Raw genomic sequence first — 24519 nt, 5'->3', positions numbered from 1 at the left:
CATCGAAGTGGTTCTCAGTACAACTTGGGCTGCTTCAGACCCATGAGGTAGACTTGAAGAAAATGATTGGCAGTGATGAAAAAGCCAAACTTATTATCACATAGTAAATTAGGTCTTCGAGATGCAGACACATTGTGAAGCATAAGAAAACAACAGCAGCAACAAAATTGCCTGTTGGGTAGCTCTTTAAATAGAGCTCTCATTAGTGCGTTTCAAATTGCAGTTGGATTTTGCAGAGCTTCTCTGCAACACAGGTTTTGCATCACGTGGAGTAAATCTCTATTACGTCTTAATATCTTCCTGCCACTGTAGCCCTGGGAATGGGGAAGCAGGTAAGTTTTAGGTTGTGACAGGGAGAGAGTGTGCTGCTAGTATTTAGTGGGTAGGGATCAGGGAACGCTAAAATATCTTTTAACGTGTGGGACAGGCCTGTTCACTAAGAGCTGTTCTCCGCAAATGTCCATGGTGTTGAGAATCACTGCACTAGGGTTCTAAAAAAATAACTCGTATTTATATAATAATGGGCAATTTTTGAAACACTTTTACCCCCATGTTTATTCTGTAGCTGGTAAGCAGGTAGTCTTTTCCTCTCTGTTAGGTGATTTGAAGCATCAGGGTGTGGTGCCCTGCAGTTAATGCTTTAAATTCCTCTTGTCGCAGTTTTCCAAGTGTCACAGTGACTCCAGGAAGAAGTGGCAAACCAAGAAACCATGTGCAGGGACTGAAAAATGCTGGGTGGGATTCAAGAAAATGAAGGAAAAACTAGAGTGTGATGAAAAACAGCTATAAACTGTGGCTTGCTGCTTTGTTAGTATTTTGTCCCACTTACTGGCGGCTGGAGTCATCCCAAAGACAGTGGCAAGGGAGTTCCTACGTGGGAGAGCCGCAAACCGTCCCATGATGGGGCTGGTTGGGATTCCAAAGAAAGAAGCACTAAACGCTAGGATGATCAGTCTAAAGCGCTTAATAGAGGAACCGACTTACAGAGTGGGCTGCAGTGCATCCTCTGGCACAGGGTCCCCAACCTTTTTGGCACCAGGGACTGGTTTTGTGGAAGACAATTTTTCCACCAGGTTTGTGGGGGTAGGGTAGGTGATGGTTTCAGGATGAAACTGTTCCATGTGAGATCATCAGGCATTAGATTCTCGTAAGGAGCGCACGACTTAGATCCCTTGCTCGTGCAGCTCACAATAGGGTTCCGCTCCTATGAGAATCTAATGGCGCAGCTGATTAGCCAGGAGGTGGAGCTCAGGCGGTAATGCTCTCTCGCCCACTGGATGCTCGCCTCCCGCTGTGCGGCCTGGCTCCTAACCCATGGGCCGGTTTTGGTCTGTGGTCCACGGCCCAGGGTTTGGAGACCCCTGCTGTGGCAGACAGGAGAGAAAGGGATGTTCCACCAGGAGCGGGTCAGGATGTGGAGTTTATTGAGGGTTTAAGGAACTTGGCTCCAGGCCAGGGCTAGTTTCTTCCAGTGTCTTGGGGAGCAACATAAAAACCTTTATCGGTGTCTGGAAGTATTGAAGCACGCAGAGGAAAACGTGCACCTAGCTGCGTCAGAGTGCTCAAAGGCACTCCTCTCCTAGAGGAAGAAGCGGGGGAGGTCGGGGCCCTATAGTCACTGATATGATGCCCTCACCATTTTCTTAGTAGATTCTGAGGTGTGGTCAGAAGGGCCCTGTCTCTCTCTTCACCAGAGAGCTCCTCTGCTTTGCCGTGTTTGTAAAAAGTAAGGAGGCGGGGTCCTGAACTCTTTTCCCTGGATGGAGCAGGCGGGGTGTCTCAGCCCCCTCCTCCAATATCTATTTTGTCTTTGTTCTCGAAGCCTAGGGTAAGAGCTGAATAATCCTCCATCTGTATTTATCCTTGTGCTATTTATAGTAATGAGAGGTCAGAAACAACCTAACAGCCCTACAGTAGGGGATGCCTAGTTAAATTTGGAATAGCCATATGAGGGGATTATGCAGTCATTAAAGATGATGTACTTGGCTGGGTGCAGTGGCTTATGCCTGTGATCCCAACACTTTGGGAGGCCGAGGCGGGAGGATCACGAGGTCAGGGGATCAAGACCATCCTGGCTAACATGGTGAAACCCGTTCTCTACTAAAAATACAAAAAATTCGGCGTGGTGGCGGGCGCCTGTGGTCCCAGCTACTTGGGAGGCTGAGGCAGGAGAATGGCGTGAACCCAGAGGCGGAGCTTGCAGTGAGCCGAGATGGTACCATTGCACTCCAGCCTGGGCGACAGAGCGAGACTCCGTCTCAAAAAAAAAAAAAAGATGTACTTGGGCCAGGTACCGTGGCTCACACCTGTAATCCCAGCACTTTGGGAGGCTGAAGCCAGGGGATTGCTTGAGCCCAGCCAGGAGTTTGAGACCACCCTGGGCTACATAGGGAGACTTTGTCTCTATAAATAATTAAAAAATGAGGTGGTCACACCTGTAATCCCAGCACATTGGGAGACTGAGGTGGGCAGATCACCTGAGGTCAGGAGTTCAACATGGTGAAATCCCATCTCTACTAAAAATACAAAAAATTAGCCAGTTATGGTGACATGCACCTGTAATCCCAGCTACTCAGTAGACTGAGGCAGGAGAATCGTTTGAGCCCAGGAGGTGGAGATCGCAGTGAGTCAAGATTGCACCACTGCACTCCAGCCTGGGCGACAGGGTGAGACTCTCTCAAAAAAATAAAATAAAATAAAATAAACCAGGTATGACAGTGCATACTTGCAGTCCCAACTATTTGAGAGACTGAGGTGGGAGTGTCACCTGAGCCCAGGAGGTCGAGACTGTAGTGAGCTGCGATTGTGCCACCACACTTCATCCTGGGGAACAGAGTGAGACCCTCTCTCCAAAAAGAAACCAGAAAAACAAAAACGTATTTGGAAAAAAAAAAGACAATATATTACTGTAAAACATGATGTATTTAAGAATATGTAATCACTTGGAAAATTGCTCAAAATATTAGAGAAAAAAGGATGTAAGTTAGTGTACACAAAGTGATCTCATTTTATAGTCATGAGAGAAAGATAAATTTCATGAAAAGTCTGAAAGACGAACTGAAATGTTTAGTATACAAGGTGGGTCTAGAATTCTGGGTCGTGTACCTTTTCTTTGTTGTATTTTTCTGTATTACAATTAGGTAAAAAAATTATTTTTTTTAGGGTAACACTTACTTTTACCTTAAGGCAAACAAACCCTGGGTCCTTTGGGCTAGCGCTGTGTCAGGGTGAGGAATGAGGCATTATCCTTACTTCCCAATTTCCATCATAAACTAGTGCTTCCGGTCTTCTGATTTGTTATCTAGAGTGGCTTAATTTCAGGTATAAAGCCAGATAAATGCACTAAGGCAGTGTTTCCGTAAACTTTTCTTTATAAACAGGTTTTCTGCATGGTCAAATAAATCCGGGAAATCTGGGTGAAAGAAAGTTGTTTACAGCAGGGCTTTTCAGAGCCATCAATAACGTTTTAAGAGGGACATATTTAGTGCATGGTGTTTTCCAAATTTATATGACCCTGGAATTCTTTTTTTTGTTTGTTTTTGAGATGGAGTTTCTCTCTTGTTGCCTATGCTGAAGTGCAGTGGCGCAATCTCCACTCACTGCAACCTCTGCCTCCTGGGTTCAAGCGATTCTCCTGCCTCGGCCTGTTGAGTAGCTGGGACTACAGGCATGTGCCACCACGCTCAGCTAATTTTTGTATTTTTAGTAGAGATGGGGTTTCATCATGTTGGCCAGGCTGATCTCGAACTTCTGACCTCAGGTGATCCACCTGCCTTGGTTTCCCAAAGTGCTGGGCTCACAAGAGTGAGCTACTGCGCCTGGCCCCCAGGAATTCTTTTTTTCATGAAACACCTTTGGATGCTGGGCTTCACACAGTTTGGGATGTATTGAATTAGGCCAGGGAATGTGATGGTGGAGTTTTGTTTTTAGGTTTTTGCAGGGAGCTACTTCCTGTGATAGTGAATAACTCTGGTATTTCATAGAGTGGACAGCCTGTACTACTCCATGTCATAATGTCTCCTGTTTCTGTTGTTAGGCCTTTCCGAAAGATGAACGAGAAAGGTGTCTTACTCTGGGATAAAATCCATAAGTTACAGAAAGGCCAGATTTACAAGCAGGTATGTCATGACCAGCTTCTCCTTTTTGTTGCTTTGCTTCGTGGTCGGTAATAATGCTAATAGCTGCTGTTCACTATGGCTTTCTGTGTGCCTGGCACAGTTCTGAGGGATTCCCGTGAACTGACTGATTATAACTTGGTGGTAAACTTAGGTTTAAGTCAATATATTTTCAATATGCTAGTATCTAAACTAACTCAAAATTGAATGGTTTTTTTAAAACAAAATTTAAGGCATGACTTTCATAGTGTGTAACATTTAAGATGCTAGTAGTAAACCTTGAAAATTTCTCTTTGAGGAACACTTACTCATGGCATATTATTCACTCCAATTACTAATTATTTTCTGACAATACATGTTTTGTACACAATTTTGTGGGTTTTTAAAAAAAATTTTATTGAGACAAGCTCTCGCCCTGTTACCCAGGCTGGAGTGCAGTGGCATGAACACAGTTCACTATAGCCTCAACTTCCTGAGCTCAAGTGATCATCCCATCTCAGCCTCCCAAGTAGCTGGGATCACAGGCATGCACCACCACACCCAGCTAATTTTTAATTTTTATTTTTTGTAGAGACAGGGTCTTGCCATTTTGCCCAAGCTGGTCTTGAACTCCTGGGCTCAAGCAGTCCTCCCACCTTGACCTCCCAAAGTGCTGGGATTATAGGCATGAGCCATCACACCTACCCTGTGCACAGTTTTAATATTCTTTGGTGTCATATGAGGCTTTCAAATGTTTGAATGAATTGCATTGGTGACCATTATTATGTTACTAAAGTTCATTTTTTAAAAAAATTAATGCATTCTTGCTGGGTATATAACAATCTGATGGATTTGGCAATAAATATATTTTCTAGGCCTCGAAAAATTAGCTTTGATAAAGCCATTCTACTGCTGGGAAGTTAGCCTAAGAAAATTATTAAGATATAGCTAATACAACTTGCCTATGAGAATGTTTATCATGAAGTTGCTTACAAAATAGATAATGTAAACTGTCCAACATCAGGGAATTGGTGAAAGGAATCATGGTACTTCCCAGCTGCTATCATTACATGGTAGATTATTTATTGACATGGAAAGATGGCCCCAGCATGTTAAGTGTAGAAAGATAGTTACAAACAGGTGTGTATAATATAAATCCTTCTTGAACAGTGCATTTGACATAGAGGACAGATTTCCCATGAAGGTGCTTTTATCTTTATATTTTGATGTTTAAGTTATAAAAACAATTTTTAAAAGTTTTAAATATTTTGTACTGTGGGTGAGCTCTCTAGCTGTAATGTAATAACTATAGTTTTCTTTGATTGCAGGGTAATTTATATGAATTTTTGAAGCTTACTGGATGGAGAGGATCCAGAGTGTTGTATTTTGGTGACCATATATACAGTGACCTGGCGGTGAGGGGCCCTTTTTTCCTTTGTTGGTGTACAGATGTGTTAACCGCACTTACTAAAGAATGTATCTTTTATTTAAGAATGTACCTTTTATTTAAGAATGTATCTTATATTTAAGGTCATCTTTATGCTTTTGTAAAACCTAGAGGTAGGCTGCATCTTTTTAATGTCTCTCTCTCTTTTTTTTTTTTTTTTTTACATAACAGAGTTGTGAAATAAATATTTTTTGGAAATGATGGCAATAAGCAGTTCACTCAAAGAGTTTATCAAAATAATCTTTCCATTTAAATAATAATAAAAGAATGCCATTGTTCTTTTTCCTTTTATCAGTGCATCAAAAAACATAAATAAAATCCACCTTTGAAAGTTTGCCACCATTGGGAATATTTAAAAGAATGTGCTGTAGGTTTTCATGTATTATTAGGAGAAAGAGAAATATTCAAAGGCTTTAAGAAACTGAACCAGTGGACTGGGCACGGTGGCTCACACCTGTAGTCCTAGCACTTTGAGAGGCTGAGATGGGTGGATTACTTGAACTCATGAGTTTGAGACCAGCCTGGGCAACATTGTGAAACCCTGTCTCTACTGAAAATACAAAAATAATCTGGGCGTGGTAGCACACGCCTGGTAATCCTAGCTACTGGGGAGGCTGAGGCAGGAGAATTGCTTGAACCTGGGAGGTGGAAACTGCAGTGAGCTGAGATCATGCCATTGCACTCTAGCTTAGGGGACAGAGTGAGACCCTGTCTCAAACAACAACAACAAAAAAAATTGAACCAGTAAAGGTGAGCGGGCATCCTAAGTCCTCTTAGACTCTTACACAGGACTTAGGATTCTGGGTTTAGGTGAGTAGCCAGACTGAACCTTTAAAACTGTAAATCAGACTTAAAACTTTAAAACCTGAAAGCCTTCTTTCTCCCTCAGAGTGAAAACCTGAGTTCCTATAGTTGCCCACTGGATTTCCCCTTCCCCAGCCCACCTCTGCCTCTGCCGCCTCTTTTGTCTCATCTACGTTCCCTGACTTGTTGCTTCTTAACATGCCACCCTCCAGCATGTTCCTGCCCCGGGGCCTTTGCACTTACTGTTCTTCAGCCAGAATCTTTCTGTTCCCACATATTTTCATACTTTCCCCCACCTTATCGTTGTATTAGCCTGGTCTTCCTAACTACCCTGTACAAAATGGAAACCTCCTTTCTTCCTCTCCTTTTCCTGTTATTCTGCTTGATTTTTGTCCCTTGTACTTATCCCCACCTGCCATTGTGTATTTTACGTATTTATTGTCTGTATTTTCCACAAGGGCTGGGATTTCTGTTTTTTGTACGTTGTTTTATCCTCAGTATTTAGGGCCTGGCAAATAGTAGTGCTTGATAAATATTTGCCAAATGAGAAAATGACCATTTAGTATGATGACTATATGTCTTAGATTTTCCAGGACATAGCTGATACTAAATATTCTGGCCTTTTGTCAAATATGGGGTGACAACATTTGGAATGGAAAATGTGGTCATGCATGCTTATGTTGTATGTGATCATTCCAAGTCTGAGATTCCATGGTTCTCCATAACCCAGAGGGCCTGGCACACAGAGATCTGTGGATGAATTGAATTGAAGACCTTTGGTAGCATTTAGGTCAAGCCCTTTTCTGCCCCTGACCTCATTGTTTTTTTTACAGACCATGGTTAATGATTCCAGACCTAGCGTTTCTGCAGGGGTTGTGACTCACAGCAATTATTTCCAGATCTGAAAGTTTCTTGGAATGAAATGATCAAAGGCTGGGGCCAAATTGGTTTTAATTAAATGTAATTCATTGAATTCAGCTTGGTGAATAACCATTACCATCAAAAAGTAATTAAATGAATGCCTCTCATGTCTGGGAAAATAATGACATAGTGTAGATTCTGTTGAGACTGATGTTGACTTTTCGTGATCTTTGTGATCAGGATTTGACCCTAAAGCATGGCTGGAGGACTGGTGCAATTATTCCAGAGTTGAGATCTGAACTGAAAATCATGAACACGGAGCAATACATTCAAACCATGACCTGGCTGCAGACCTTGACTGGGTTATTGGAACAGATGCAGGTTTGGATATATTTTTTTTCTCTCTCACTTTTTCTTGAAGCCTGAGGTTAGAAAGTTACTTCAGTATTTTCTGCTTAATTGTTATAAAATACGAGGCTTAAGTTGTTTTCAGTAGACTGTAGGATAACAACTGGGGTTCTTTTGCTTAGTGTTTGTGGGGCCTGTGTAAAGGTAGGTGTTTGCTCACATTCCTCTGTCAGTGAAGATCCAGTATCCTCACTTCCACACTGAAGCCTGCTAGGAGCTCTCCTGTGGGGTACTGGGATTCAGGAGACCTTGCCAGTGCTTAAGTCTGTGCTGGTTCTGTCTAGGCCTGCTACAGTGGGACTTCTCCATTCTGGGCCTCAGTTTCCCCATCTGTGAAATAAAGGGGCCTATGGAGCGAACACTTCAGTCTAGGCACCATGGCTTACGGGAGAGAGTCTCAAAGCAAGAGTCAAGATCCCTGGGTCCAGCCTCAGTTGATTCTGAGGATAATACCTGCAGTTTGCTGGCTTACTGGAGTTCTCTGGCAGTTACTTCCTTGAGTTAAGTTAGGCAGCCAGTTTTGGCTGGTAAGTGAGGAATGGCAGTTTTATCAGTCATTTCCTGGCCCATGGAAGCTGCCTCTCTTTTGTAGCTATATCCCCTTATTTCTCCATGTGCCCCTTTCCTTTCCAGTTCCATGAGGCACCTTGTTTTCTCCCTGGCTCCAGCTTGCCTGGGCTACAGCCATCTCAGCATGGGTGCTGACATTTTTAGGATACGGGCACAGATGCTTGCTCTCTTGGCTAACACACCTGCAATCTGTGACCACGGTCTATTGCCCATGCCTGCCCTCTGGCTTTGGAAATAGGTAGGGAATTGCCTTGCCTGCCCCAGCTGGCACTCTGTGTGGGGGTGGCTGAGCAGTGAGATCAGGCAAGGCTGTGAGTGGCAGGCCAGATTCTGGCTCCAGGTGCATGCATTCCCAAGCATGGGGCCCTGCACGTCTCCCTGGGCCTTGTTTCCAGGATGCATTGGGCCCCATTAGTTCTTGGCTCTTCTCTGATGAGGATTTATTCTGTTTCGCTTGCTATGCTTGTCTGTGAGATGATTTACTAAAAATATGTGGCGTCAATTCTGAGTTAATGTGGTTGAGAGTCTGTGCATGTCATACACTACTAATAGTTACTTTTTATGTGCCAGACACTGTGCTGAGTGCTGGCTCTATACACATTGCTCATTTAACAGTCATAGCTGTTCCAGTTTAGAATAAGGAAACAGTTTTTGAGAGGTTAGGTATCATTTATGTGTGAGATCATAAAATGGCAGGGCAAAGCTTGAACCAGGTCCCAAAGTCCATGCTTCAGGGCACTGCTTTAATGTGCCTTCCTGTTTAGAGGATTCAGGTATAGGCAAGGCTTGACTCACCCTCAGTGAAGTCTCTGTGACCCTGGCAGCTGGTCACATGTACAAACACAACTGCACGTAGATGGTGTCAGTACATTTTTGCTTTGAAAACAGGTTTTTTTATTGGTTTTATTTTGTTTTCCTTTTTCTGACCTGTGTAAAAAAAAAAGTTGACTATTAAGGAATGTGTGTTTTAGAGAATGGAAGTGCTGAAAATATTTCTGTGGTTTGTAAAATTATACGAGGTGTGGGGTGAGGGAAGGAAGAAAAGGAAATTACGATTTACATAGCCACCCCCATTTTGTAGGAGAGAAAACTTGAGACTGCGAGATAGGTCACTTTTCTGGAACCACAGTTCTCGGTTCGCAGAATCAGGCTGTGTAAAAATGTTGTAAGAACTTACTGTGTTCTGGACACTGAAACCTTTAAGTTCATTTCATTTTCACGGCAACTCTTTGAAGTAGGACTAAAACGTCACTCCCATTTTTCTGATGCAGACCCTGAGGCACAGAGGAGATATAACTTGCTCTAGTGACGGTGATGCTGATGTCGACACACAGGCAGCACAACTCTAGACCCTTAACCTCCACGCACCTATATCGCCTTGGGTTCTGGCACTTTGTACAGAGTTCTGTCAAGTTGGATTCACTAGGATATAGAAGTGTGTAGCTGCTAACTAAAAAAACATCCATATCAATGTCCTGTCTCACTGTCACCCTCTTGCTCAGTGTTCCCCTAGAAAGTTACAAGTTATTCCACTGAGCCTGTGGCAGATATTTCTAGAACTCCCCCTTGGGGATTATTTTCAGAGCACGTAGCACATTATTTGGACAGTTTTCCGAGGAGAAAAATGGGTTCTCTGAGATCGGGTTTGATTTTTTCAGAGCCAGCAGAGTGTCATTTGTTTTTTGTTTTTTGATTTTTTGAGATGGAGTCTTGCTCTGTCGCCCAGGCTGGAGTAGAGTGGCGTGATCTTGGCTCACTGCAGCCTTCACCTCCCAGGTTCAAGCAATTCTCCTCTCTCAGCCTCCCAAGTAGCTGGGACTACAGGCTTGTGCCACCACACCTAGCTAATTTTGTTTTTTTAGTAGAGATGGGGTTTCCCCATGTTGGCCAGGCTGGTCTCGAACTCCTGACCTCACAGAGTGTCATTTGGAGCCGAGTCTAATGAATGAAATAGAAGTATATAAATATTGATTGTAATTTCATTAGCTAGCCTTGAAGTGCCTTCCAAAATGGCTGTGGTTCATGGCGGTGGTGCTGGCATTGGTAGACGCTTCTCAGGTAACCAACCAGTCAGAGGCCACATTTAGACCACGGGTCGGCAAGCTTTGTCAGAGGGCCACATGGTAAATATTTTAGGCTGTGCAGGCTCAGGTAACCAACCAGTCAGAGGCCACATTTAGACCATAGGTCAGCAAGCTTCTGCAAAGGGCCACATGGTAAATATTTTAGGCTGTGCAGGCTGTAGGCTCTGTTGCAGCTACCCACCTCTGCACTTGTAGCACAAAAGCAGCTGTGGACAATATGTGAATGAATGGTTGTAGCTGTGTCCCAACAAACTTTATTGGTGGGCACTGAAATTTGACTTTCATGTAATTTTTACATGTTAGGAATTTTTTTTTTTTTTTTTAACCTTTTGAGGCAGTCTCACTCTGTTGTCCAGGCCGGAGTGCAGTGGCACGATCTCGGCTCACTGAAGCCTCTGCCTCCCAGGCTCAAGTGATTCTCATGCCTGCCTCCTGAGTAGCTAGGATTACAGGTGTGCACCACCACACCCAGCTAATTTTTGTATTTTTGAAGAGACTGGGTTTCACCATATTGGCCAGGCTGGTCTCGAACTCCTGGCCTCAAGTGATCCACCTGCTTCAGGCTCCCAAAATGCTGGGATTACAGGCTTGAACTACCACGCCCGGCCTGCCATGAAATTATTCTTCTTTTGAGTTTTTTTCCCCCCAAGCATTGAAAAAGAAAAACCCATTTGTAAGCTCACAGGCTGATAGAAAAATGGGCCGGTGGCTGGACTGATGTAGGCTGTTGCACTGGATAGATTGTAATATCTTTCTCAAACAAGGGCAGAGATATGTGGCCAATCTGCTTTGCCCCTGAAGAGCTGATTACGCCCATGAACAACCACTGGAGATGGAGATGGCTGAAGTGCCTGTGGGATCGGTTCTCTGTGGGGCTTCAGTTAGTCTTTTCCAATGTGGACTACCCACTCTGGAGTACATGGTTTCACTTGAAAGATTAATGATAACTAATGAACACACACCGTCTTTGAAATATTTTAAAGTGGATTTCAGAACCAAAGGCTCTTGTTTTAAGGAGTTCGGCCTTGTAGGGGGACAGAACTGGAGAAGGGGGTGGGCACAGGGAGAAATCTTTTGTTTTTAAATGGGAGAAATCTTTTTTTGTTTAATGGCTGATGGGAAGGATGGAAGCGAGAGGGTTTTTCCTGTGAGTGAGATGATAAATGGTGGGAAAGGTTCCTGGCAGGGCAGCCAGCAGGGCGCCCCAGCCAGCAGCTGGGTACTTCAGGGGAGGTAAGGCCCGAAGCGTGGCTGAGTGAAGGCGCAGAGCTCAGGGTCCCCCTCTGGGCACACATCCCTGGCCTCCGATTCCTGGGGTCTTTCTCCTTTACATGTCCCTTCAGCAGCCTCGGGGTTCAGAGTCAAGCTGTTGAACTGAGCAGATGTGATAAACGGAAGGTTCTTGTCTCACATGTCAAAAGCAGATGGTTTGCCCGCTTGGTATTTTCCTCCAGGTTCTAAGGTTACCCCTGTGGTTGTGAATTGCAGGGAGCCGGCCTGTTCCCTGTGATCATGTGCACCTTGGATTCTGGCCTCAGTGTTTCTGTTTAGCCATAAGAACCTTGGAGAGAGACTTGAGAGATTCCATTCGTTAGATCATGGGCAGTTGGCATTTTCTTTTTTGCCTTTCACCCATATTTTGGCCCACCAGAAAATGCTCTGCTTCTGCTTCTCATGGAGATGCTTTACCTTCTCGCCTTTTGCAAAAAATAATTGTTTTTTAACTTAAACACGTAATATAATATTAAATTTAAAAGTTTGTAATTCTCGTGTACAAATTAAAATAATTTTTTGTGTTAATTTCCAAATGTAAGCACATACCTTGACATGCTTGCAATTGGTGGGTAAGTATGCTATCTCCACTTAACTATAATGTTTGTACACATGTATATAATAAGTATAATAGGTAGCATGTACTAAGTATTTCTACATCATAGTTTGTATACATGTATATAATAGGTGTGTAATGGATATATCATGCATAATGGATATATCATGTACGTGTGTTATACATATGTGGATACACATGCATTATGTTTATATGTAGTCTTTACTGATAGTTTAATAACTTCATAATATTTCATCTTAATTTGTTAAACCACATTTCTAATGTTGGACATTTAAAACTATTTTTTATTCCTGAAGAAGGCAGGGTTTCAACTGGAAAGTCTGAAAAATGTATTCTTTCATTCAGGTGCCAACCTCTGAGATGTAAAGGAATAAAATTTCTAGAAAAGCTGCACATTAAAAAATTCTCATTACGTAATGAGTTTATTTGAAACCAAAAGAGTCGTAATAATTGACTTGCGTCCTGCAGGTTCACAGAGATGCTGAGTCACAGCTGGTTTTGCAGGAGTGGAAAAAGGAAAGGAAGGAGATGAGGTAAGAGCGGCCTGTGTTGAATGTGGCGTGTCCACCATCCTGTCCTGGCTGTGCTCAGCCCACATCTGTTCCCCAGGGCCAGCCTGAGGCATAATGTTGAAACATCCTTTTTTAGCTCCCAGGTATGTCTGCCTCCCCCAGGATCCAGAATCAGCTACCTGCTGTTGGTGACATGTGACATTTCCTTGAGGCCAGCCATCACCCTTGTCATTCCTCTGCCCTTGCCATCGAAGGCCTTGGGAGAATGGAGCCTTTCCATCTCATTCCTCCTCCCTGCCTTCCTGACCTTCCCATCTGGGCAGCTGGTGGCCCAGTTGTTAATAATGCTGGCAGCACAATGTGGCTATTGGGGCAGTGCTGGATTTGGGCTCCGAACCCACAATGAATTCTTAGGGCTCCCACGACCCTGGTGCTTATTTGTAACCACAGCTCTTTCAAGAATGTGCAGTCTGTTAACTGATAAAGAAAGCCTGCCTGCTGTGAGAAAAGTTTGGTGGGTGTCTGTCTTAAGGGAACCCATACTGGGTTCATGCTTCCCTAGGAGAATGCTTTATACCATTTGCATGAACTTTTCTAACTTTGTGCATGGCCTTCTCCAGCCGCTGGGTACAGCCATCTCTGAGGTTTGGCAGCAGTGGTTGCTGTGGGATTCTGGCCTCCCAGCAGTGGGCAGCCTGACTCGAGGGCTCATGTGGTGTGCCTGGGTGGGTGGACGGGGCATGGAGAGGGAACAATGAGTCCATTCCTCAGATTCTGCAGAAGCCAAAGCTGTATTGCATTTAGTTTGTCCTCCTCCCTCTCAGGGTGTTGACTGTCTGAGTCTTATTTTAACTGCTACCAACTAACTAGTGGCTTTTATCACACAGCTGTGTAAATGATTCTATTTTTTGCTGTGTTTGTAAATGACTTATTAGCAGTCAAATAGTATTTGTTCATTTTGATGGAATACTCTGTAGGGTCCCAGCCATCAGAGCGTGCATATCCTGTGTATGTATGATGGGGATGTTGAAATAGACATACATGCACGTAAGGATGACTGCAGGGGCTTATGGGCCTTGGACAGGGTGAACAGTCTCACTTCTGAGGAGGCCAGGAGGCATTGAAGTATGTAATGGATGGGGGAGATTTACATCACATAAAACAATCCTTAATTCCTCCATCTGAGCACTTGAGAGTTTACAACATGCTTTTATTTTGCTTACCTTACGCAGTTCTCACAATAACCTTGTGAAACAGGGGGTCTTGATCCTTTTGGTAAGGGAAGTGGAGACTCCTGAGAGCATTCCGTATTCCTCTGTGTACCTTCGGGAGCAGCTGTTGCATCCTGTGTTTAGTTTGGGAGATGGGGCGTGTGTCCTTAGAGAAACGTGCAAAAGCATCTGGAGCCTTGAGACAGTTAAGGGGGAAATAGGACCAGAGTCATTTTGATGGATGGATAGGCAGGCTGTTTTCTTTTCTTTTTTTATTTTTAGATAGGGTCTCATTCTGTCACCCAGGCTGGAGTGCAGTGGCACAGTCACAGCTCACTGCAGCCTCAGCCACCCGGGCTCAAGTTCAGCCTCCTGAGTAGCTGGAACTACAGACATATGCCACCGTGCCTGGCCAGATTTTTTGCATTTTTGTAGAGACAAGGTCTCACTATGTTGCCCATACTGGTGGTCCAGGGCACAAGTGATCCACTTGCCATGCCCGGGCCAGACTGTTGTTTGTTTGTTTTTGTTTTTGTGAGACGGAGTCTCGTTCTGTTGCCTAGGCTGGAGTGCAGTGGCATGATCTCTGCTTACTGTACCCTCTGCCTCCCTGGTTCAAGCGATTCTTGTGCCTCAGCCTCCTGAGTAGCTGTAACTACAGGTATGCGCCACCACGCCTGGCTGATTTTTATATTTTTAGTAGAGACGGGGTTTCACCATGTTGACCAGGCTGGTCTCGAACTCCTGGCCTCAAGTGATCCACCTGCCTTGGCCTCGCCAAGTGCTGGGAGTATAGATGTGAGCCACCACACCTGGCTCTAGACTGTTTTCTTAATTAATATTTGGGGCTGCTCTAGGCTAACTTTTTTGTCAAATGAGTCCTATTTATTTATTTATTTTTCCCGAAAAAGAAGTGGTTTTGATTTCAGTAGTTTAAAAACAAGGCTTTTTGAAGCATTCTGTGTTGCTTTGCTTTTTTATTGCCCCTTCAGAGAAATGACCAAGAGTTTCTTCAACGCCCAGTTTGGAAGCCTGTTCCGCACAGACCAGAACCCGACCTACTTCCTGAGGCGCCTGTCACGCTTCGCTGACATCTACATGGCGTCTCTGAGCTGCCTCCTGAACTATGACGTCAGCCACACTTTCTACCCCCGGAGGACTCCACTGCAGCACGAACTGCCCGCCTGGTCAGAAAGGCCCCCCACCTTCAGAACCCCTCTCCTGCAGGAGGCCCAGGCCAAGTAGCCGAGGGCAAAAGCTAGAAACGGTAACTGCCCATGATTGGGCAGGCATGATGGGATCGATGTCATGTGGGTCTGAGTGTTGCTTTTGGAAAAGATACAGATAAGCCTTTTGATATTTATTTTGTACCTTATGGAGAACAATTCTCCCAGTGGTTAAGACAGGAACTAGCAGCCCGCCCCTCCGGCCTTTCCCTCCATGCTGGGCTGAAAGGCAAACTTCCCATGGGAACTCTGATTTCGCCTTTTTGTTTACCGAGGTCCGGGAACATCAGGTTTTCTGGGATCGGTGAGACACTTGATACCATCTCTGTATTCTAGCAGGTCAGGCTTGAAACGGTTCTCGACTGCTCCATGGCACATTTCCTGAACATGTACTGGCAGTGCATTGGGAACTACAGGGGCACAGTGATGGGCAAAGATTAACTGCTTCCAGAAGGCTGATTTAGAGGGCTCCACAATGGCAAAACGCTGCTGTGAGTGACAGAGAGGCCCCCAGGTGATGGCCAGTTCCCAAATCATTTGGTGCTAAGGCTTTGACATTCTGGCACATTGCATCAAAGAGAACACAGCCTCCCCGGAAGGCCTTAGGTGAGAAAGAACAAGAGAAGTTGCAACTCCTGGACCCTTTTGTCCTCAGTGTGTGATTCCTGTGTCCTTTCCCAGCATGGAGGAGGGCAGGAGAGAGGAGATGAGAGCTCTGGTCAAAACCTTCCAGCTAGTGGAACAGCCTTCTGAAGAGCCTTCTGCAAGAAGCGAGTGGGTTAGAAGAACCAAAACATTTGTGGTAGATCTCCCAGGAGCCTGTTAAACCTGGAAACAGCACCCGAGTTGGTTTCATGTGCTCACTGGAAGAAAGAAAATGAACCAGGGAAAAGCATCTTTGTAATGAAATGCTATGCCATGCCACCACCCGCTTGAATTGGAATCCTGTTAAAACATGAGATTAACCAGAAACAGTCCTTGTCTTGATGGAAACAAACAAGATCCTGGCTTCTCTCTAATGAGTTATCAACTGAGAGGTGCTTGGATTGGCCAGGGGAGGAGGAAGATGGCCACCACAACTTAGCCATGTCCAGCCGTCTCTCAGATTTCACTCCTGTGGTGTTTGTGCGACTATTGGGGAGTTTGTATAGTTTTTTTTTTTTTTTTTAAGATGTCTAAGATGGGAAAGGGTGAAGGACATTGAAGCTGAGAAATAGATATGACTTAGCTAACCGAGCTTTTCTCATTTTTTTCTGTTTTGTTTTGTTTTGTTTTTTTTGAGATGGAGTTTTGCTCTTGCTGCCCAGGCCGGAGTTCAGTGGCGCAATGTCAGCTCACTGCAACCTCTGCCTCCCGGGTTCAAGCGATTCTCCTGCCTCAGCCTCCCAAGTAGCTGGGATTACAGGCATGCACCACTACTCCCAGCTAATTTTGTATTTCTAGTAGAGTTGGGGTTTCTCCACGTTGGTCAGGCTGGTCTCGAACTCCCGACCACAGATGATCCGCCCGCCTCGGCCTCCCCAAGTGCTGGGATTACAGGCGTGAGCCACCGCACCTGGCCTGCTTTTCTCATTTCTTTCTAGGGGCAGTGCAAGTGGCATATATTCCTTTTGTTGGAGGGAAGAATCCTTAATTGCATCTGTGTTTGTAGTATCCTTCAACGTAAAGTGCATATTTACTGCACTCTCTGAGTGCTATGAGAATGTCTGCTGTTATTAGTTATGGCGCTACTAATACTATTTTAATTGTGTATGCTATATAAATACTTCTGTTCAGATTAGCCTAATCTAGTATTGCTAAAACTCATTTTAAGCTTTGGCGGTACCATGTATATACTCTTAAATCTAAAGGATGGCAGGAAGAAGAGGGGAGCTTGTGGAGAGTGCTTGCTTATTCAACGTTTTTATTGTGATAAATGTATGTAACCATCTATTGATGAAATGCGAGCCTGGCATTCCATGGGCTTCTTGCCAGATGGCAGAAACTTAACCAGTTACATAGCATCCTTTGTAATGCTACTTGTGATATTTGGCTGTATTTAACTATAATGGTGAAGGTGACCCTTTAGATCCAATAAGGCTTCTCCCCATCTTCTACCTTTTGTTATGAACACAATAAGACACAGTAGTATGTTCTTTTTTTGGAACAGGGCAGGCATTTTGCTTGTTGTTTGCTTGCTGGCTTCTAGGTGTTTCCATCATCAGGGTGTATTGGAGGCTGACACTTGACGGATGTGTGTTGTGCCCAGAGCTGCTCAGTGTTGGGGTTCTAGAAGAATGTGCTGATGCTCTTGGCTTCAAGTTTCTGCTTTGGAGAAGCAGATTGAGGAAGTAGGTGTTGTTTAAAAATAATTATTGGTTTTTATCTAATCAGATATTCGTTGGGTACCCACCAGGTGCCAGTTATCGGGTGTTTTGTTTACTCAAGAATGAAGTAGAACTATGTAAAACTTGTTTTCATGAGTGTTTAGGTTAGGTGACCTAAGCTTTGAAGGAGAAAAACGTTTTCTGGGTGTGAATAATGAGTTTTATAATCGATTCCCATTTAGAAGAATTTCAGTCTCTCAGCCATTGAGCTTGGCAGTGTTGGAATCTCCCATGTGGCAGAAGCCTGTCGTCTGGGCCACCAAGGCTCACTGACTGTGCACCTTGCAGACGGTAGACCCATGTCGTGGCAGTAACGGGGCTGAGCACCGTCATTCCCATGTGAACGATGGAGGCCCATCCCAGTTTATTATTGATCCTTGTCTATACTCAGGACAGGTTTTAACTTGTCGCTGTCATGACTTTTTTTTAATTTTGTTTTATTTTTTTTTTTTGAGGCAAGGTCTCGCTCTGTTGCCTCTGCTGGAGTGCAGTGGTGCGATCTTGGCTCACTGCACCTCTGCCTCCCAGGTTCAAGCAGTTTTCGTGCCTCAGCCTCCTGAGTAGCTGGGACTACTGGTACATGCCATCAGGCCTGACCAGTTTTTATATTTTTAGTAGAGATGGGGTTTCACCATGTTAGCCACGCTGGTCTCAAACTCGTGGCCTCAAGTGTTCTGCCCACCTCAGCCTTCCAAAGTGCTGGGATTCCGGGTATGAGCCACTGTGCCTGGCCTCGTCATGACTCTTTTTTTTTTTTTTTTTTTTGGAGATGGAGTTTTGCTCTTGTTGCCCAAGCTGGAGTACAGTGGTGCGATCTTGGCTCACTGCAACCTCCACCTCCTGGGTTCAAGCGATTCTCCTGCCTCAGCCTCCTGAGTAGCTGGGATTATAGGCACCTGCCACCACACCCACCTAATTTTTTTGTGTTTTTACTAGAGATGGTTTCACCATGTTGGCCAGGCTGGTCTCAAACTCCTGACCTCGGGTGATCCACCTGCTTTGACCTCCCAAGGTGCTGGGATTACAGGTGTGAGCCACCGTGCCCAGCCTGTCACGACAGTGCAGTGTGGAATCTGGCACACTGCACTGGGCATTTTGTTCTCTGGTGTGCACATGCATGAATGCATATTGGTACAAGGGAAACGAATCTGTTTTCAACCATTTAAAAAATCATGTTGTAAAGCAAACAAAAATAGTTTGAACATTTAAAAATTTCTTTTTATTAGTGATTTGACTGATTTTCTAAGAATTATGTGAACAATAATGAGTCCAGTGCAGCAGCAGCCATCACAGATATGACAGTCCAGCAAGGCCCATAGAGGTCCCTTTGGAAGGGACTTGCACAGCTGATTTTTTTTTTTCCAGTGTTGTTTTTACGGGTGAAACATGGCTTTTGAAGTACTTTAGTTGTTTGTCTTAGAGCTCCCACTTTTCCCCTAACATACAGCCTCTCTGGTTTTTAAAACATTTTACCCTGTGGCACTATTTTCTGCTGTTCCCATTAATATCATGTAACATAAACCACTCGCTACTGATTTGGGCGTATTACAGACTAAAATGACTAGTTGCTTTGAATGCATTGTCACTCTTAATTGTTGCAAAGGAGAACTGAAAAGTAGTCTTGTGTCCTAGTTAATTTAGCTTTGGGCAAACTAAGTGGCTTTTCTTCTATCCTCTTCTCAAAAGACCTTTTAAAAGCAGCAGAGACTGGGCTAAATACTGGAACTGAATTCCACTTTTCTGCATGCTCATTTGCTGCCAAAGACCACTTGGGGTTCCTTGTCTGGAATGCTCTAAGACTAGATTTGGCCAGACACAGGGTTCCTTGATTGCTCTATTCAACTAATAGAGAACTACATTTTGCCTTCTTAATGTCAACTTTCTTTTGTACCAGGTTTTTCTTTCTTTCTTTTTTTTTTGCCTTAGCATTTAGGAGCTTAGCTCAAAGTTCAGCCAACCTTTGATACTACTAGTGGGTTAAAGTGGGAAGGAAATGAAGTACCCTTAATGCAGGGTCAGTAAACTTTTCCTGTAAAGGGCCAAATAGGAAGTATTTTTGGCTTTTGGGGCTGTTTGCTTTTGCTGCTACTGCTGTAGGGATGACCATGGTCATGGCTGTGATCCAGTACAACTTGATTTACCAAGACAAGCTGTGGGCTGGATTTGGCCCTCAGGCTGTGGCTTGTTAGCTCCTGCTCTAATGGATTGTGTTGGTGGCAATGGCAAGATTCCCTTGCTGAGAATGTGCAGATGACTAACCTCATAGCTGGGATGCAGAGAGGAGAAAGTTCTGTAGGTCATAGTGCACTGTATTCCCTTCTGAGCTACTTCCTGGGCATAGTTACCTGTATGGCCAGTGTGTGTACTTGAGCCATCAGGCTTGGGCATTTGTTGAATATACCTCTCATTGTATTAGTTTGTAATTGTGCTAGTGCTGGGTGCTGAGCTCAGCTGCCCAGATGACCTTACCAGACTGAAAGACATACTCCCCTAACTGCTGGGAGTGCTGCTGGCTGGCCATTTATTTCCAGCCCTCATGGGGAATTTCCCCTGCTGAAGAGCCCTGCCTGCCCCAGATCACAGCCCCTTCCTGCCTGTAACCCGTACTGGCTCCATATGGGGTACAAAGGGCTGGCCTCCCCACCCCAACTTGGGAAACCCTCTGGGGCCATCCCAGCTCCAGAGCCCCTTGTGGGGTCAGTGAGACTTCACTGTGGCCACACTGCAGCCCAGTGCCTCCCCCTGCCAAGCCTGTACCCAGCCTGGCTCAGCCCACAGCACTGTCCTGTGAACCTTCCTGCACGCCATTCTCCACCTCAGTGTCTGCTTTTGGGGAACCCAGCCTGCGACAGTGCTTCTGTGCGTTTTCAGTCCTGCAGGTTTGAACTCTGACTTTGGAGACTCTTTTCCAATTATCTCATGGAATGACAGATTGTGCCTGTATGATATCAGGCACAATTAATGCAAATTAGGCAGACTTATTTATTCTAGATGTGAATTTGCTATTTATTTTAAATGTTGATTTTATGTGTTATGTGACTCTGAACTTATTGCCAAATAAAAGTTTGAATTGTATCATCTGGCTTATTGTCAGTCACCTATTTTGTATGCTTAAGTCTGCTGTGTTAAATTCTGATGAATCCACAGTATTGTTTTCTAAACAGGCATTTTTTTTCCAAGACTTGAGGTTATTTCTACAAAAATAAATAATGGAGATCTTGGATTAAAAAAAATTCTAAGGGACTTCAAAAAGTTTATCCCTGAGAGAAGGGATAACCTTTTTTGGGGAAAGCCCAAAAAAGGGGTATGGGTTTCTTCTCACTATCCCATCTCCCCCCACCCGCAGCAAGCACACTCACTTGTTTTCAGAGCTTAGAGACTGTGAAGGTAAGCCTCAGATGCAAACTTGGTGTGAGCACAAGTGGGCAGCAGTGACCTATGGTGTGTCACCACAGAGGTTCGTGTGTGTTTGTAATCAGCTTACCAGGCAAGCTGGAAATGTTTTAAGGAAAGGAAATAGGGAATTAGGAGTAAATGTTAGAGGTCAGTTTGAAGACTTTTTTTTTTTCCTAACGTGTGTGTGTGTGTGTGTGTAACATCTTAAAATCCTTGTGCTGATACCTGAATCTCATTCATTCCCCCTGTGGATATCTTTTTTTCCTCCTTTCGATCACTTGCCTTTGTGTACTTGTGATGGTGGGTGTTGGTGGACTCACTAGCCAATCTGCCCCATATTGATTTTTTGGGGGTGGTTTTCCAGAAACTTGGCATGTCATCTAACAGGAAGTGACAGCCTGCTCCTCTGCCTTTCCAAAGAGAAATATGGACTACTACTCTTTCCTGGAGTAGTGAATGAGCTTATAAGACACTTGGGGCTTCCAGAACTTTGGACTTGGCTCAGCAGAAATCTCGATGATGTGGAATGCAGTTATTTCGGCACTGAAGGCAGCAGAGAGGAGAGCCTGAGCTCAGCTCAACCCAGTCTTTCCCTCCATCCCCAGTGGTGATTCCCAGCCCTGGCCAGCACTGCCCACTGGGGACAATCTGGGGATGTGTGGAAGGGTGGGTTGCAGGGTGCTTGGGTTTTGCAGTGATGGGGAGGGGATGTCTAGTATTTTGAGGGAAGGACCAGACATGTTAGACCCCCTGCATTGTGAGGGAGAGCCCAGTACACTGAAGCGTGGTCCCCTGTCTGCACATGTATCTACATGATACAATTCATGTAGGTGGAAACCTGTTTATAATTTTCTAAGCCTAGAAACTGTTTTATAGGTAACCACAAAAAAAAAATTTGTGATGTAATTTTAACATACTGAATTTTCCAGGAATGCAGCTATATGTAAACCAAAGGAAGATTTTGACTTCGTTTTATTCAGAGCTTTATAAGGAATTATTCGTCATGTCAGAAGAGCACATCCTCCACAGGAGGCCACTCCTGGTATTTGAGTCGTGAATCGCACCTGTGTCAGTCTGCATCTGTACTGGTCATTTCCATAAATTGTACAGACACATGTACGTAAGACTGTACTTACTGTCTCAGTCCATTCATGCTGCTGTAACAAAAGACCATATGCTGATTTAGCTTATAAACAACAGAAATTTATTTCTCACCGCCCAGGAGGCTGGCAAGTCCAAGATCAAGGTGCTGGCAGATTTGGTGTCTGGTGAGTCCTGTTTCCTGGTTCACAGGTGGTGACTTCTGCATGGTGGATAGATCGAGGGAGCTCTCTGAGGCCTCTATTATAAGGGCACTAATCCCCTTAAGGATGCCCCTCCCCCTTGACTTAATCACCTCCCAAAGGCTTACAGGCTCACCACCCTCCTAGTGTTATCACCTTGGGGGTAAAGATTTCAACACAGGAATTTTGGGGGTCACAAACATTCAGACCATAGCACTTAACCTTTATTTTAAAATGTCACCCAGGTGTGGTGGCTCATGCCTGTAATCTTAGCACTTAGGGAGGCCAAGGTGGGAGGATTGCTTGAGCTCAGGAATTTGAGACCAGCCTGGGTAATATAGTGAAACCCCATCTCTACAAAAGATAAACCACATTAGTTGGGCTTGGTGATGGGCGCCTGTAGTCACAGCTACTTGGGAGGCTGAGTCTGGAGGATCACTTGAGCCCAGAAGGTTGAGGCTTCAGTGAGCCATGATTGAGCTACTGCAGTCCAGTCTGGGTGACAGAGTGAGACCTTGTCTCAAAAAAAAAAAAGTCAATTATTTAAAAAATAGTCATATATTATCTTTTCTAAAATCCAAATTTGTTTTAAGCAACTATAATTGTCTTCATTGTGTCTTCTATTGAAATTGTAGCTGAGATTTTACCAAGTAAGTATGTATTTTATTGTAAGTTACTTTGTCTTTCTGTTATAGAACCTTATATATACATTTCTGATTCTTCACTCATTCACTTTTTAATGACAGGTTTACATATATAGCTTTAAAAGGCAAATCTAAGCATACTTCCTTAAACAGGCATTATAAACTGTTTTCTTTCAGTGAATGTAAGTATAGAGTGTTACACTGATTTAAAAAAAAATCATGTGTGAGGATAGGTCATGTTTTCTATGAATTACTTTTCATGTCGCCAAGGAGCAGGTGCTCTGGGTCAAGAACTGCAGATGTAGAGAATTTGCCTCGTGGCTGCACATCTGTGCAGTCCCCTCCAAGAAGTCCTGCCGAGAGGCTGAGCCTGCCTGCACCTAATCCTTCGCATTACTTTCCTCCACAGCAAAAATATCAGGTATGGGAAGTTGAGGCAAATTGCCATCCCTGGTCACTCCTCTCACATGCCTTTTCTTCTAAGGTAATTCTAGCAATTAAGAAGCTAACACATTTGTCGTTAAAAATGTTTCAGAATTTCTTTGTAAGTGGTTGGGTGAAGTGATCTTTTCCTTCCTGCTCGTAAGACAAGAAGAGATGCTGGGTAGAGGCTCAGTCCATATCCCTTCCTGAATACTTATGCCTCTGGCATTAGTGGCAGTCAGCTGGGGTGGCCGACGGCTGTAGCCTCCCACTCTGCATCCTGGGTCCACCAGCTGGGCAGTAACAAGGAGCCTGGACCGTGAGAGCAGTACTTGTCTGCACGGGTCCCACTGACCCACCACTCCACCAACCTCCATTTGCTGAGAGCCTGCTGTGTGCCTCACGCAGTTTTGAAACTGGATGTGGCAGACAAAGACCGTGCTCCATGGAGGGCACATGTGTTGGGGACAGAGTTTTCTGCTGATGTTTGCCTTAGGGCTCAGGAGTGGGGAACCAAGTTGTCAAGAGGTGGGAAGGGGAAATAATTAAACACTAGTGCACTGCACCCCATGTTGAGGGCCTGCTGGGGATCGCCTTATATTGCTTCATGTGACAGGCCACAGTGCAAAAGGATAATTTGTGCCCCAGGAGTTTCAGGAAACTAACAAGGGCACACAGTTACGGGGAGAAGTTGGTTGGGTGGGCCTGAGTAGGCTAAGCCCATCTTGGCGTGACCCCATCCCCTTTGCCTGTGCCAGTGGAATGTGGCATTTTCAGACTCTAGGGCAAGTTTGTGTGTGTGTTGGGGGGAGGGCATTCTAGGAAAGAAGGTTCCTCACTGTTCTGAGCCAGCTCCTATGAGAGGCTCTCTCCTGAATGGTAACACTCTGTGTAACTGACAAGGCCACTTTATCCCCTCGACGAAATCTGCTGTAGGTGTGCTCAGAGGGCAGAGTGGGAAGACACTGGGTCTTTGATGACGTCTTTGAGGTTCTGAGTGGAATCAACCCTGAGGCTGCCCTCCTCTAGGTCTTCCAGTAACAGCTAACAGTAAATGCCCGTGCTGTCTTAGCTAACGTGGAGTTGGGTTTTTGGGTCCTCCATCAGCTGCGGTAAGGCCTGCATACAGTTGATACTTCATCCTCAACAAACTTGCGATGTTGGTTGAAGTTTTTCCCTTAACTATTAAGTAAGGGAGCCTACAGTTGAACCTATTTCTTCTGGTTATAAATCTGAGGTGTCTCTACAGAAGGTACACATACATCTCTCTCTCTCTCTCTCTCTCTCTCTCTCCCCCTCCCTCCCTCCCTCTCTCTCCCCCTCCCTCCCTCCCTCTCTCTC

The 24519-nt window shown here is 44.6% G+C and overlaps 1 protein-coding gene across 1 annotated transcript in view; it reads left to right on the top strand.

Annotated features, from left to right (window-relative positions):
- NT5DC3 (5'-nucleotidase domain containing 3) overlaps positions 1-15203 on the top strand; it is a 65477-nt gene extending 50274 nt beyond the window's left edge. The window contains exons 10-14 of the mRNA XM_023189400.1: positions 4037-4118; positions 5423-5509; positions 7447-7587; positions 12586-12650; positions 14833-15203. Coding sequence (XP_023045168.1) covers positions 4037-4118; positions 5423-5509; positions 7447-7587; positions 12586-12650; positions 14833-15085 — 628 coding nt within the window. The 3' untranslated portion in view covers positions 15086-15203. The remainder of the gene's footprint in view (positions 1-4036; positions 4119-5422; positions 5510-7446; positions 7588-12585; positions 12651-14832) is intronic.
- The last annotated feature ends 9316 nt before the right edge of the window (positions 15204-24519 follow it).

Source organism: Piliocolobus tephrosceles, chromosome 10 (assembly GCF_002776525.5).
Source record: "Piliocolobus tephrosceles isolate RC106 chromosome 10, ASM277652v3, whole genome shotgun sequence".
NCBI lineage: Eukaryota > Metazoa > Chordata > Mammalia > Primates > Cercopithecidae > Piliocolobus > Piliocolobus tephrosceles.
Note: the sequence above shows the minus strand (reverse complement) of the source record. Positions and strands in the feature narration are given on the sequence as shown.